Source organism: Penicillium antarcticum (assembly GCF_028974205.1).
Source record: "Penicillium antarcticum strain IBT 31339 chromosome Unknown utg000009l_segment0_segment0, whole genome shotgun sequence".
Lineage (NCBI taxonomy): Eukaryota > Fungi > Ascomycota > Eurotiomycetes > Eurotiales > Aspergillaceae > Penicillium > Penicillium antarcticum.
In genome coordinates, this window is record NW_026695307.1 from 3,770,434 (window position 1) to 3,784,624 (window position 14,191).

Genomic DNA, 14,191 nt, shown 5'->3' on the forward strand with positions numbered 1-14,191 from the left:
GCATATGTATCATGCCAGTATCAACTCTTGTGGACTACCCCCGCTTCTTGCCAGTGCATCCCCGTAGAGTCGTCAGCATCAACTCACCGCCTGTTTTGATCATGTTAACTATGTCGTTCTTGGTGAAGCTGGAAGTTCCCCGAGAATCAGTCTCTGTACATCTTGCAATACCACTTGTTCGGAGACATCTTTGATCTTACCTAGTTGACAGGCTCTATCCTGTAAACATCAGACCCCTTTCTTACAGTACGGCTGAGCGGATGGGAAGCCCTGTTCTCCACACCTTGTGGTCATATGTACCAAATATTATATGAAAGGGGAATATATTTATACATAAATCTCAACCATGAAGCAGTGAGGCTTTGCCTATCAACACATAACGTATTTCATATGCGAGCGGCGCACTCAGAAGCTCAAATCAGCGCTAACATCAGCCGTTGTCGAAACCGTGGCTCCTTTTTCAATGTCCGACCACCTGCTGAGGGAGAAGGCAGGGCTTAGTGACTGGAATCTGGCTCTTGCACGCCCGGTTCCCACCAGCGGTAACCAGCTGAACAATCCGTCCGCAACCCCATTTGTCAGTTCCACGGCCGGATTAGCACCGACAGAAGACCAGTCCGGCACGAAGGAGCAATTTGTTTTTGCTTTGAGTGTAACCCAGTCATCTGCATTACCGGGTCCTTTGAAAGTAGACACGAATGGCTTTCCGTTGCACAAGAAGTATGCAAAGCTAGAACCGTATTTTGGGATCATGCTGGTGAGAACCTCTTGGTCCCAAGGTCCATTGCCAGCATAGTCAAATGAGAAGAATATCTTGGATCCCTTCGCATTGGCAGCAGTGAAGGCCATTTCCAGGGAAGCGTCATTGGTCTTGTCTTCCCATGCCATGTTAAGGGCGAACACATCGACATGGACATCCTAGGCCAATCCAAAGTCTGACTACCAGTCGGAGGCAGTATAATTCTCGGAGCTCGTGACCTTGAAGAGTATTATTGTTATAATACTTCATTTAGATAGAAAAGCTCAGGGTGGAATTACATACCATACAATGGGCAAACACAGCCTTTGCATTCGCCTAGTAGATGAACTGAAAGGTCACTACCATGGTAAGCCAGAAACCAATTCATTGTCGCAATAGTGGCTGAAGGAAACCGTAGGGAAACAGACCTCTGCTAGACTACTCCCTTTATAATCTCATCAATCAAATCCTAGTTGTCTCCCATCAACTGGGCACGACATCAGGAGAGGTCAGATTTTCAGCTAGACGAGTCTGCCTTTCCGTAAAGAGTCACAGCATCGCCGACATTTCGATGCTAGTAGTATTGCTAGTAGTCTCGAAATTGGACTGGATGATGATATTCATTCTCGCGTCAAGTGGCTCCAGGGAGCCCTATTCCTCCGGGTATAATACTACACGATGAATTCAAGCACTTGAGTACACTGATATTTATACCTAGGTGTTGCTGTTTGTTTCAGGTTCAATACAGCCAGTAGCTTTGTCGGCCTTCGTATCAGTTTACAACAAACGGTATAATAGATACATTTCTTTTGAATGATTCTGCTAAACCGTAAAAGCTCAACAGCTATGTGAGTATTGGAGGGGTAAACCATAAGCGAAATTACTATGAGACACCACAACTAAATGACACACCACAACTAAATGACACCAACAGTAGGGCAGGGGCCACAAAATTCGGGTGGAACTAGCCCGGAAGGGTTTAGCGGCCCACTTCGGTTGATGCCGGCGCGGCCCTTGCACCGCCTAGCTCTGATTATTCGGTCGTTAAGGACGAATGTGTATAGTACTGTCTTAGATCGGGACTCCGTAGACTGAACCGTTAGTGCTTAGGTGGAAAACCCCCCTTAACTTGAGTTGGATCTCTATGGGGCCGAGGACCATTTGCGATTTTCTCACTTGGTTGAGGCTCGACATTGTCTTTTTGACCACTCGCGACGGTTTTGCAACTGCCGCTAAACTTCATACCCGAACCAGGTCCACAAGGCTCCTGCTAATGCTTCGTAGTGTTGCCTCTCTACGGCGATTCACGCTTATTTGTTCTTGATCAAAGACTCAGAATTCCTCATTCATTAGTATCTCCACTAGCATCTGACGGACCTATCTCGGTGGTCGTCATTATCATTTCTATACCGGACGTTGAAATCTCTGCTTTCTTCGTTCGATTTGGTCGTATTGTGCCCGGTGATAGGGGATAAATTGATCCTTGGTTCCTTTATTGAACCAGCAGATCTTGGCAAATGGCGACAAATATTTCCGGTCCCAGCTGAGGTTTCTTCTTTGCCGGATATTATAGGCTGATCTTAAGCGAATGGGTCTATTGGAGACTTGAAGTAGTCTAAATCCTAGTTGCCCTCAAGCTCATGTTTAATCTCCGAGCCGCTTGCTTGATTCTAATATCAATGAGGCGAATGCAACGTTGGGGCGACCTTGGACGACCTAAAACCTTTCTGGCTCCTGCTAGTATCTCTTGGCAACGTGTTACTCCATGCTGCCATTTGAAATGATGAGATTCCTGCTCCCGTGAGAGAATAGTCAGCTCTTTGTCCGAGCTACTTGTTAATTTACTTTCTTTTTGCACCTCGTTCTGCGCCTCCCTTCATTATCCACGTCCCTCCGTTACTTTTTATTTATTTTCATTTGCTCAACTTATCGCTTCTGAGTCCTAATAGGGATCACACAGCATGCTACTAGTCATTCTCAGCTTGTGGGTATTTCTCTCTGCACATATGGAGCTAGGACTATGAATTTTTCCAGAAAACCTAACAAGCAAATAGCATTGTCCGTATTTTGGTCTTTACCTCCTTCGCACCTCATATACGTCACGCTTGGCTCGGCAAGGATAATGGAGACATTTCATTGCTCTACCTACTTTTCAATGTCGCTTGTTCCACGGAGCATCTACTTTTCGTCTTCTTTTATGCTATCAATATCCCTATCGAGACAGGGTACTGGACTCACCATCCGCGTAATGCACTTGACTGGGTCAATTTTGTTCAAGTATTAGGCGTGTGGGCACTGTGGAATATCCTGTGAGCTCACAATATTGCCTTTCCTAATAATCATAAAGCGACCAGAGACTGACCAAAATGTCTAGATTATGGCTCAACCTCTACCACAAGCCCACTAGTCGCCTTCGCAAGGCTTTGACAGTAGTTATCTATTTCGGCTTTCTCATTATATCTATAGTGCCTGTCATAGCAGATGAAGTATCGGACATCTTCTGTCCTCCACACCATCCGAACTGCCCTGAGCATGAGCGAGATCCAATCGCTCTCTTCCAGGGCCTTCATGCCGTCATACTTCTGCCATTTCTTACGACTATACCACTTACTATAGGAATAATCAAGCAAGCCCGCATGTCGTTACAAACGCAAAGTCTGACTGGATTGAAGCTTCAGACAGCGGCTTTCATGCTCTCAGCCGTTTCCTGGGTCCCCAGAGTCTCTGTTCCATGGGATCTATACCTGGATGGTGGACACCCGATCATTCTGATTATTAATGCATGGTACCACATGGTTGGGTTTGTCGCTGTCAATGATGCATTGCTTGCTCTAGGGCAAAGAATTTTGTTGTGGTTGTCTTTGCGACAGATTAGACACGCGGAGGAAGGAGAAAGACAGCCGCTTTTGGGGTGATACATACACTGCTCATATTAGCACAACGCAATCATTGAAACAACAGGTGCTAAGATTCAATTTTTCGATTTGTTCAATTCGGCCCAAGACTGGCTGTCGAAGCCTGTAGAGAGAATACAGAAGTGTATAAAATAGGGATCTAATGGAGCTGGAATGGACAGAATGCCATAGGCTGAGCAGAGACCCTATCTTCGGTTACAAGAGGCCGAAAAAAAGAAAAGAAACTAGGAAGCAATTATGACCAGAAGAGAATTTCTTGAAAATTAAGGCGTTTGGTGTATCAACAGGCGTCAAACATTGACACCTCTTAGAATGCCAAAGAGAGGCCGTGGCAGCATGACGACTCTTGATTTGTATTCTGGATAGCTCGCAAAATCTATAATGGTCGATGCTGCCATCTAGTATTATAGGTGATCCGCATAATCAGTCTGCCTTGTACTTTTCCAGCTCGTACGCGTCGTCGTCTGGATCGGCTGTGGGTGCTGGGAAAGAAGCCACGGTTAACCCCACATCCTTTCCATTCCGGCCGAGTTCATTCAGAGCCCCAACTAGGTTTAGAGTCTTGGGCATGGGCCCCTCTTTAAGATTGACAAGCAACGAAAGGGGCCAAGGGGCGGCCACGGACCGCTCTTCTTCCAAGCACAGGCGTGACTCGGGTAGTGATATGAGACGGTCCGAGAATTCAAAATCTCCATTGCCATGAGCGCGGGCTGAGGTGTCGATGACTCTATAAGCCACCGTCATTCTGAGACCTAATGGTAGCTCTTCTTCGTAGACAGTTTCGTCGGCCGCGGTAGTTATGGTCGCTGTCCCCTTTGTGGCAGCTGACCCAATGCTAAACAGCGTTGATGTGGGGTTGGTGTGCCTTTGACCGACCACTTCCGTCACCGGTGGGGGCCAAAAGAGGTGTGCAAGCACGGCGTGGTGATGCAGGAATGAGAGAACGTCCTGCTCAGTGAGCGCATCCGAGAGAGGGAAGTAAGCTTTCTTGGCTGTCTGGGTCGAGTAAAGGACTGTCTGGTCGTTAGCCATACTATATTGGGGGTCGCAATATGCTCCTGAGCAGGCAAGATTTTAAGGAGACTTAATGCAGGGTTGGGTCTAACAGGAAGCCATGCCGACAGCAAACTTGCTGAGCCAGAGGTCATGGGGGCGCGATGGTGGCTTGAGGATATTGTTGCAGTTTGCGTGCTACGCAATGCCAGGTAGAGGGATGGGTTGGGATGGTTTTCCGAGCGCAGCAGTGCGTCGCGCCCGCAGATTTAGCGAACAGTGGCAGGCGGGTGAAGATGTGACCCAGGTTATTTGCCAGTCAATTTGGGAGTCAAAGAAGGTGGTGCTTGAGAGGATAGGAAGCTGACAAGCATCGGACTAGTGCTTAGAAGCGCAGGATTACTTGGCAGATTTCGAGCGATGATTCGACCCTTTATTCTCCCGTCAAATCTCAATTTTGTTGATTATTTACAGTACCACCCATCGATTCCTGACATTGGCATCAATCTGGTCATGGTTTAGTGTCTTGAGCCGCGATCGTGCTCTAGTCGTGTTGCCTACGCCGGTCCTGCCGCACCAAGCGTCTGACCGTCTCTAGATGTCATTTTTCTGCCGCCCAACAGATACGCGGATCCGCCAAGCCGCTCGCATTGATATTCACGACTCCCCGTATTCAGCAGCACCATCACTGCGTGAATAGGGACTAGCCCGCAGTGCAAAGGTCTGCATCAATTTCTAGCACTGCAAGACGGTGCCGCAGCATGGTGCAGAGAAGTCGAGGACGTCTGGAATCTGCCCTGACCACCGACGAAATTGATGTCGATACTCGTCTAAGTCTGAAGCCGCTCGGTGGTGTTATCGCGTGAAAAATGGGTAGACAACCAGGGAGGCGTGTTTCCATTGTTGTCCTTACAATTTGTATTGATGCGCGGGCGATGCAGCAGGAATTCACACCGCTTCTAGGCGTTGGCTCCGAATAGCATCATTGTAGATATCAACAGCATCCACGATCCGTTCTACCTAATCGAGGAGAAAGTCTATAGGATGCTGAACTAATCACTGAAGACCCAGTCTTCTGCTCCTGCGAGCTTCTAATTACTAGAAAGAGCCCCTCTTGTCCCTGTATACTGCCGTACGGAGGTCTACTCCTACTAATGGCTATAAGGTGGGTTGGGTTTTGAAGGTAGAGCCCGTAGCCCATAGCCCACTGCTAACTGGGCTATGGGCCTCAGGTTCAGGCCCAACCTAGCCCAATATGAAGGTCTAACCTCGGGGGAATCGAAAAATCTACTGCTCCCTGACGTACATTCCAAGATTGTATAATGGGTCACTTTTGGAGATATTGCTGAATGTGATTTTCTTATAAATCTTGTAAATAAAAAACATATCTAGGGGGCAAAGGCGTTCACGGACCACCTTGATTTGTACAGCAACAGTGGGAAAAAGACAGCAGACGCTGTCTAGTTGGAGGCAGCAGCCAAATGCTTGCTCCTGCTGGCAATGGTTTTAGCAAAGACGTTCATGGGCACGGCGGCCAGAATCTCCAGCAATGCCACGGTGGCCTTCATCTCCTTGACAATCCAGTTACGGACCTCCAAGGCAACCAGGGAGTCGACTCCGTAACGGTACATGGGGCGGCTCGCGTCAACTTCGGAAACCGGGATCTGCAAGATGTCGGCCACCTTGGTGACAAGGGCGTCAGCAATGACTTCGGAGGCCTCATCCACGTTGCCAGCTTCGATGAGCTTCGAAGACAAGGAGACGGTCGCGTTACGGCTATCACCGCCAACGTTAGTGGAGAAAGCAGACACGGCCAAGGGTCCGAATCGAGGATCCTGGAAATAATCCGGGAGAGCCAGGTTGTGGGCAGCCATGATGTCGGCTGTTCCGAGACCGGTGGAAACCTGGGGAGGAAGGAATTCCGAGCCTGCAGGTCCCTGCTGGCCAGTGATCAAAGTCTTCATCAGCGCGTGGAATGCGGGTTCCTTGATACCCAGAGCCTCTTCCCAGATCGCGATGTTACCCGTTGTGCCTTGCTCGGCGAGAATGCCAACTTCCCGAATAATGGTCAGATTGACCGCAACGGCCTTCAGACCGCGAGCCCGCCGGTAGGCTGCCAGAGCATCCTGGTAGGTGTTACCCGCCGCATATTGCGATTGACTGGGATAGCCGTGGATACCAGAGGTAGAAGAGCAGATAACCAGGAAGTCGAGGGGTCGGGACTCGTCGAAGTATTGATGAATGTTCCAGGTTCCCTGGATCTTGGGACGAAGTGGCACTGTCCACTGCTCGTGCGTCATCTTCTCGAAGATAATATCACGTAGCACCATCGCCATTTGAATCACACCCTTGATGGGGGGTAGGTCGCGTGAGCACTGCTCCATGGCGGCCAAGAAGGACGCCTCATTCGAAACGTCGCCACGGTACGCCCGGAAGTCGATGTTGCGTTCTTTCAGCTCAGCCACGATAGCCTTGGCCTGGGGCGTGGAATCACCGGATCGTGAGATGAAGGCAAGGTGTCGAGCTCCAGATGCAACGAGCTCCAAAGCTATGCTACGACCCAAGCCACCGAGTCCACCCACAATGAGATAGGTGGCATCAGAGTCCAGTTGCAGGGACTCCTTGGCCTCGCAAAGAACCGGGGCTTGGGGATTCCCTGCAAAAGAGAGCACAAGCTTTCCGCGGTGCTTGCCCTGTTGCATGAGACGGAAAGCATCTTGGACCTGCTCAACGGGGAAAACGGTGGTTGGGAAAGGCGAAGTGAGAATGCCCTGAGAGACAAGCTCGAAGGTCTCCTTCAGAACGACACCCATAGCATCCGGGTCTTGCTGCATCAAGGCGAGGATGTTGCAGAATGTGAAGCTAGTCACATTGCTGAATGGGCGCATATCAAGACGCATGTTATCCGTGATATCACGGAGACCCAGCTCGATGAAAGTACCGAATGGAGCAACGCATCCCCACGAGGCTCGGAGAAGCTCACCAGACAACGAGTTAATCACGCAGTCAACGCCACGGCCGCCGGTCACTCGTTTGATACCCTTGGCGAAACTAGCGTCGCGTGAGTTGAAGATGTTTACCTGAGGAATATTGTACTTCTCTCCCAGGAGCTTGCGCTTATCTTCAGTACCAACGGTGACATAGATGACCAGACCAAGGTGGCTGGCCAGTTGAATTGTCGCCTGACCGACACCACCGGCAGCAGCATGAATCAGAATGGTCTGACCCTTGCGTAGCCTGGCAAGGTTGACCAAAGTGTGGTAGGCTGTGGCACCAACGATTGGCAGAGAAGCAGCATCCTCGAACGACACGTCATCTGGAACAGGAGCAACAAGACGTGGGTCGGCCCGAATTCTCGTGCTGTGAGTGTGTTCTCCGATGAAGCTAACCCGGGTGCCTGGTTGGAACTGAGAGACCTGGGAACCGCTCTTCGTCACCACACCACTTGCCTCAAATCCAAGAATAGGGGTGGAGATGAGACCCATTGACGCCATCACATCACGGAAACTGGTCGAATGTCATTAGCATAATGATTATTTTGTCACCTGTGGTACAAATAGAACCATGAGGGACGGTGATGACTTACTTGACACCTGACGCGCGGACATCGATCTCGATTTCATTTTCAGGCAAAGGAGCCTCAGCACGTCTGTCCTTGATGAATTGGAGGGAATCCAAGAATCCTGGCTTGCCAACAGTCAGCCGGACCGGATAATCGAGCTGCTTGATAGGGAGAACGCGGGTAGTGTTCTCCAAGTGGCCACGAAGAGTCTCGTTGACATCTGGACTGTTGAAGATACGAATGACCTGAAGCAGACCGTCTCGCTCACGGAACTCAGTGTCTTCAGTGGGCGATTTGAGGACGCGCTCCGTGAGCTCCGCTCGGCTCTGCAAGCCAGCTTGGCCGCTCAAGTGCAGCACCTGGAATTTGGGAACACCCAATTCACTTCGCATGACACGAGAGAATCCATCGACGGCACCAAAGGAAGGATTCTCGCCAAGTGTAAGCCAGATTAGACGATTAGAATCGAGAACCAAGTTCCTGATACCCTGGAAGTCAGGCTCAGAGAGGTCATCGAGGAAGGGCTGTTCAAGCTCAAGAAGAGAAATGTAAGTGGTATTGTGGAATTTTTCAGCTTCACCACCGACCCACTTTTGGACGATCACGGAATACTTCTGGCCCTCTAGTCGAGAAGACAACGCTGTCGAAAATTCAGTGGTACTAGAGCTGGGAGAGGATGGCACGAGGATGGTGATTTTTGTGTCGGACGTGTCTCGGGTTCCCCGGTTGGCTTGAGGCAAAGACGGTTCCTCAACATTGGAATAAAGCCCAGGCAGGCTAGTGATGCCATTCAGGCCGGGGAAAGCCTGGAACCCGTTCGCTTCAAGGACAGAGCCCGCGCTATGCAATCCGGAAGCTGTTATCACAAGTGCGGCAGAACCGGCAAGCTTCAGGAAACGTGCGAGAATGGCATTGCTGTCCTCAAGAAGGCCCGCAGACGCAGGAATGATAAGCACATCCGCCGAAGTCTTTTGATCATCTTCGCTGACTCCGTTCAACTCAAATACTTCTCCAACCAGGCTCTCATCGGCAAGGTTATCTGGGCTAGGTTTAACAACCGCGTACCGAAGCTGAGATGGCTGAATGCTGCCCTTGGGTAGCTGATAGGAAGAAGCAACTGCAAGATCATCGGTTTCGGGAATGAGCTCAATAACCGATGCGGACGGATTCTCGTGAAGTATCGCGCGAAGTAGCTGCGGATATAAATTTAGTGGAAGCTCGAAATGTACATGGTCATTCCATGTCCAGCAAAGCATGAGCTTGGGATGAAAAGAGCCGCAAAGGACTAAAAAGGTGACTGTCAACTTACCTCAACTGGAGCGTCCTTTGCTGTCACCTTAGTCAACGCCGAACTAATTTCCTCTGGCTTGAGCAGGCTCAATGCGTAATTCCAGCGCGGAACCGAAGTAAAGGCCCAGGGCTCGAGTCCATCCGAAGCATCATCACCGACCTCTGGCTCGGTCATCCTAAAGTCTCGGACAGCCAGATGCATCTGGGAAAGAGACTTGTCAAAGGTGAAGATGTCGGCAGACTGCTGGTTGAAGCCATGCTTGCGCGAGAAACAGACACCAGGCATCACATACCCAACTTCGCCGGGAATATTCAGAGAAATCTCGAGTTCCCCAATGTAGGCAAGGAAGTTGGGCTTCTCGACCTCAAAGGCGCCATTCTTGAAAGTACTTCCAAAGATAGACTGGAAAATGGCATCAAGTGACGATCCTGGGATCAAGAAAGGGCGCTCGAGCTGTCCCTTGCTGTACGTCTCGCCAATATCAATGAGCTTCACATGGAAGGCAGTTTCCCCGTCTCCCAAGTGGACCCTTTCCATTCCTTGGAACGTCTCACCGTAGTTGTAACCGGACTTATGCATGTGCTCGTAGAACTTTTTTCTCTGGATCGTCAGAGGAGACTCATCGCGAACGCGGTGGAAATCAGCGATCCTTGAAGTCTCTTCATTGGCATCCTCATAGATCATCTGCTCGCTCCTGCTGTTGGCATACTCGATTGCCACCAGGCCTCGGCAGTTTTCTTGGATTTGATCGGTTCCCGGGCACGAAGAAATGGTAAACTCCCACCAACTTGCGGGAGTGGAGCCCGAAGTAGCCACCAGGTGGGGCCTGAGGTTGGTCACAACCTCGATGGATGTGTCCTCAGGGAGGGTCAAGGCTGCGAAGAATGTTACGTCACGGACTCGGAGTGAATGAGCGGACTTCCCGGGGTCGACAAGTTGCTGCACCGCTTCAAAGACCATGCTCACCATTCCAGCGCCGGGCACGAGAGCAGTGCCACCAACAACGTGACCACGCAGCCAAGGTTCGTCAGTGAGACGCACGTAGTTCCGCCAAACGTGCTGGCTTTCGTCGAGCATGGGTTGCTTCAACCCAATCATGCTGTGGCGGGGGTTCTTGCTCTGGAGTAGCTCTCGCTGAATACGCGAGTCGGCTCGGAAAATCTTGGAATGATTCCACGGGTATGAGGGGAGATCAAGTAGCAAGCGACAGTCGGAGTCAGCGTTGACCTTCTCCATGTCAAGTTGGACTCCTCGAAGGAATAGATCAGAGGCGAGAGACAGGGAGGTATCAAGAGCGTTTTGGCCACGAGTGAGAACGGACTTGTAGTCGACGTTTTGGATATTGTGGGAGGAGAGGATTTGCTCGACTGGACCACCCAGCGCGCTGTGAGGACCGATCTCAATCAAGAGATCGACGTCGTTCTTCTCTGAGCCACCTGGGGCCACCAACTCTGCTAGAGCATCCGAGAATCGAACGGGAGAGACCAGGTTACGGACCCAGTAATAGGTTCCCAGAAGCTCCGGCGAGACCTCTTCAACTGTGACACTGGAGACCATGACCGGTAGATTTACCAGATCTGCTTCACCAGAGTAAGGATGTGCCTCGATGTCGGCAATTGATTGCTGGTACTCTGGTGCAGCGACGTTCATGTGCGACGAGTGGTAGGCGACGTCGACCTTGAGACGTCGAGCAAACACACGGCGATCCTCGAGAATTGCACGTAGCTGTTCGAGCGCTGGAAGGTCACCCGAGAGCGTGATACTGGAAGGCGAGTTGACGCATGCAATAGTTATATCACCAGAGATGCTGCCTTTGGTCTCTGAAATGAGCTTTTGGGCATCCTTAGCCGAAGTGCCAACGGCCATCATACCTCCCTGAAGGTGAGGAGCGCTTGTCTTCAAGGCAGTCGATGCCATACCCCTGAAATAGGCAACAGCCATGGCATCGCGATGCGTCAAGGCGCCTATAGTATAGGCAGCGGCAATCTCACCACTGGAATGGCCGACGACCTTGGCCGGTGTCACGCCCCAAGACTTGAGCTCGTCGACGAGAGCAATTTGAACAACAGTGCAAATGGGCTGGCTGACCTCGGGGATAGCGAGGCGAGATTCCTTTTGGGGCTTTTGAAGTTCGGTGATGGGGTCCCAAGTGCAGCCGAAGCTACGCAGCAATTCGGCCGATCTACCCACGGAAGCTCCAAACACCGGTCGTTCAAGCATCTCCACTCCCATACCAGCCCATTGAGCGCCCTGTCCAGTGAAGACAAATCCAATGCGCGGCGCCTCGGCATCACTGGCCCGGGTGGAATTCTCACCTGGGTTGGTGGCCAGTTGTTCCCGAAGCTCCGCCGTGTTGTCAGTCACGAAGGTTGTTCGCCAGGACAGGCCAGCCCTGGCGGCGGAAAGAGTGTAGGCAAGGTTGGCCAGGTATTCGCTACTGGAGGCGGTGGGTCCCAGGCTGTCCAAGTGGTTGACAAAAGTTTCACCAATTCGCTTGAACCCGGCCTGATCCTGGCTGCTGCAGACAAACAGCCTCTTGCTCGAGTGCGCGGTCTCTTTTGATCGGGTGCCGTTGGTTGCACCATTGAGGCGGCGCTGGGGCGTGTAAGCCTCCAACACAACCAGGCCGTTTGTGCCACCCATGCCAAATCCACTGACAGTCATTCGCTTGGTCTGGGTAACAGGCCATTTGACCAACTTTGTAGGAACCGCCATGTTCCATTCGTCGAGTTTGATAGCGGGATTGGGCTTCGAGAAGTAAATGTTAGGGGGAATAGTGCTATTCTCTAGAGACAACACGCCCTTGATTATACCAGCCACACCGGCAGCAGCCTCAAGGTGGCCAATCTGAGATATATATTGTCAGTAAAATTGCTCTTGTGGGAGTGTTGAATTGCCTTGGAACGAACGTTTGGTTTGACACTTCCAATCCAGAGCTTCCGCGACTTGTTTACGCCTTGTCCGATGGTGTCGTAGATGGCTTTCGTTTCAACTGGATCTCCAGCCTTGGTACCGGTACCCTTTACAGATACATCATGTCAGTCCGAAGTTGGGATGTCAAAGGCATGTATAGCTGGGAAAACCAAGCAACACCGAATACTCACATGGGCCTCCACATATTGGATTGTATCATAGTCAAGCTTGTTTCTCTCAAAGACCTGCTTGATGAGAGCAGCTTGAGCCTGAGGCGAAGGCATGGTGACTCCCTGGGTCCATCCGTCCGAATTGACACCCGAACCACGAATAACGGCTCGAATGTTGTCTCCGTCTCGGACGGCCTCATCGAGTCGCTTCATCACCAAGATACCACACCCTTCGCCACGAGCGTAGCCACCAGCGTCGGCGTCAAATGATCGAGAGTGACCGTCTGGGTTGAGGAAAGACAAGTTGTTAAGTTGAAGAGAGGAATCAGGGGTCAGCATAATACCGACACCACCAGCAAGAGCCATATCAGCCTCTCCAGATCGCAGACTCTGGCATGCCACATGAGTTGCCACCAAACTCGACGAGCAGGCCGTGTGAACAGTGGCACTTGGACCGTGGATATCCAAGAAATGGGAGATGCGGTTGGAGATCATCTCCTCACAAGTTCCCAGCACAAAATACTTGGGCGCGTGGCCAAAGTCACGAGAAATGGAGTCCCGGTAGTCGGCCATAGCAGACCCCATGTAGCATGCGGTCTGGGAGCCAGCCACCTTCTGGAGTGGCAGACCTGCATTCTCCAGGGCCTCATAGGCAACCTCCAAAGCAATCCGCTGTTTGGGATCCAGTGCAATGGCTTCGGTAGCTGTAATATTGAAGAACGAGGCATCAAATACGTAGGGATCTTGCTTGAGGAAGTGACCACCTTTTGTGGGTTGGGTGTTCACGCGGTCCTTGTTAGGATGGTAAAATGCGTCGGGGTTCCAACGATCAGTTCGAGGGGAGTAGGCGTCTTTGAAAGAGTTAGTATGGCATTGACTGCAAGGAAGCTTTCCCCTGGAACAGAGTCGAGCATAACATAGCATAGACTAAACCCATGCCGGAGCTTTCGATGATATCTTACCTCGACCCTCTTTCAAAAGATCCCAAAACTTCGCTGGAGAATTGGCATCTCCTGGAAAACGACAAGCTAGTCCCACGATGGCGATTGGAATCTGGGGCGAAAAGTCTTTGGAGGATGTCATTTTGAAAGGAAGTGACGCGGTTTTCTTCCAACAAAAGCCACAAATATACAATTGCGCAGAAAAAAGAGAGAAAAGAGGCTATGTGAGATCAGGAGATGTGGGATAGCTAGACGGATGTTTTCAAAGGGGTTGAAAAGAAGATAGATCAGCTTGGGAAGAGGATGCTTTATAGATCTCAGGATGAGTTCTCCTCAATCCAGTAGTCTTGCTGACGCCACCAGGAGCCCGTATACGAAGAACGCGCTGTAATTCTCTCACAACTACCTGCCAGTGGAGCTCTTGGCCCATTGTGTTGATAGTTAGGACAGTGTGTACTCTACCCCCAGCTTCCCAGTGAGGAATTACGTGTCCAGGACCCGCTTAATCTATATGCATGAGGTATTATTCTTGGATGTAATCACAAAGAACTGTTACCACCGGTGAATCTGACTCGGGATGCCTGATTCCCGGCGCGAGTCGCCCTTCACTATCTCCGTTCGCCACTAGGAACAGAAGAACTGTTCGCAAAGGGATTGCGGAAAGGCG

General features: G+C 50.8%; 3 protein-coding genes across 3 annotated transcripts; all 3 read right to left on the reverse strand.

Annotated features, from left to right (window-relative positions):
* Positions 1 to 405: 405 nt before the first annotated feature.
* N7508_009797 (uncharacterized protein) lies at positions 406 to 888 on the reverse strand (the record flags this gene model as incomplete). The annotated part of the gene is made up of 1 exon (XM_058467860.1): positions 406 to 888. One exon carries the CDS (start codon positions 886 to 888, stop codon positions 406 to 408), a length of 483 nt encoding a protein of 160 aa, XP_058315706.1.
* Positions 889 to 4,077: 3,189 nt separating this feature from the next.
* On the reverse strand, positions 4,078 to 4,802 carry N7508_009798 (uncharacterized protein; the record flags this gene model as incomplete). The annotated part of the gene is made up of 2 exons (XM_058467861.1): positions 4,078 to 4,650; positions 4,689 to 4,802. 2 exons carry the CDS (start codon positions 4,800 to 4,802, stop codon positions 4,078 to 4,080), a joined length of 687 nt encoding a protein of 228 aa, XP_058315707.1.
* Positions 4,803 to 6,107: 1,305 nt separating this feature from the next.
* On the reverse strand, positions 6,108 to 13,666 carry N7508_009799 (PKS4; the record flags this gene model as incomplete). Its single annotated transcript, XM_058467862.1, has 6 exons — positions 6,108 to 8,154; positions 8,234 to 9,402; positions 9,519 to 12,347; positions 12,410 to 12,520; positions 12,605 to 13,434; positions 13,546 to 13,666. The coding sequence occupies 6 exons, from the start codon at positions 13,664 to 13,666 to the stop codon at positions 6,108 to 6,110; spliced, it is 7,107 nt and encodes a 2,368-aa protein (XP_058315708.1).
* Positions 13,667 to 14,191: the final 525 nt, after the last annotated feature.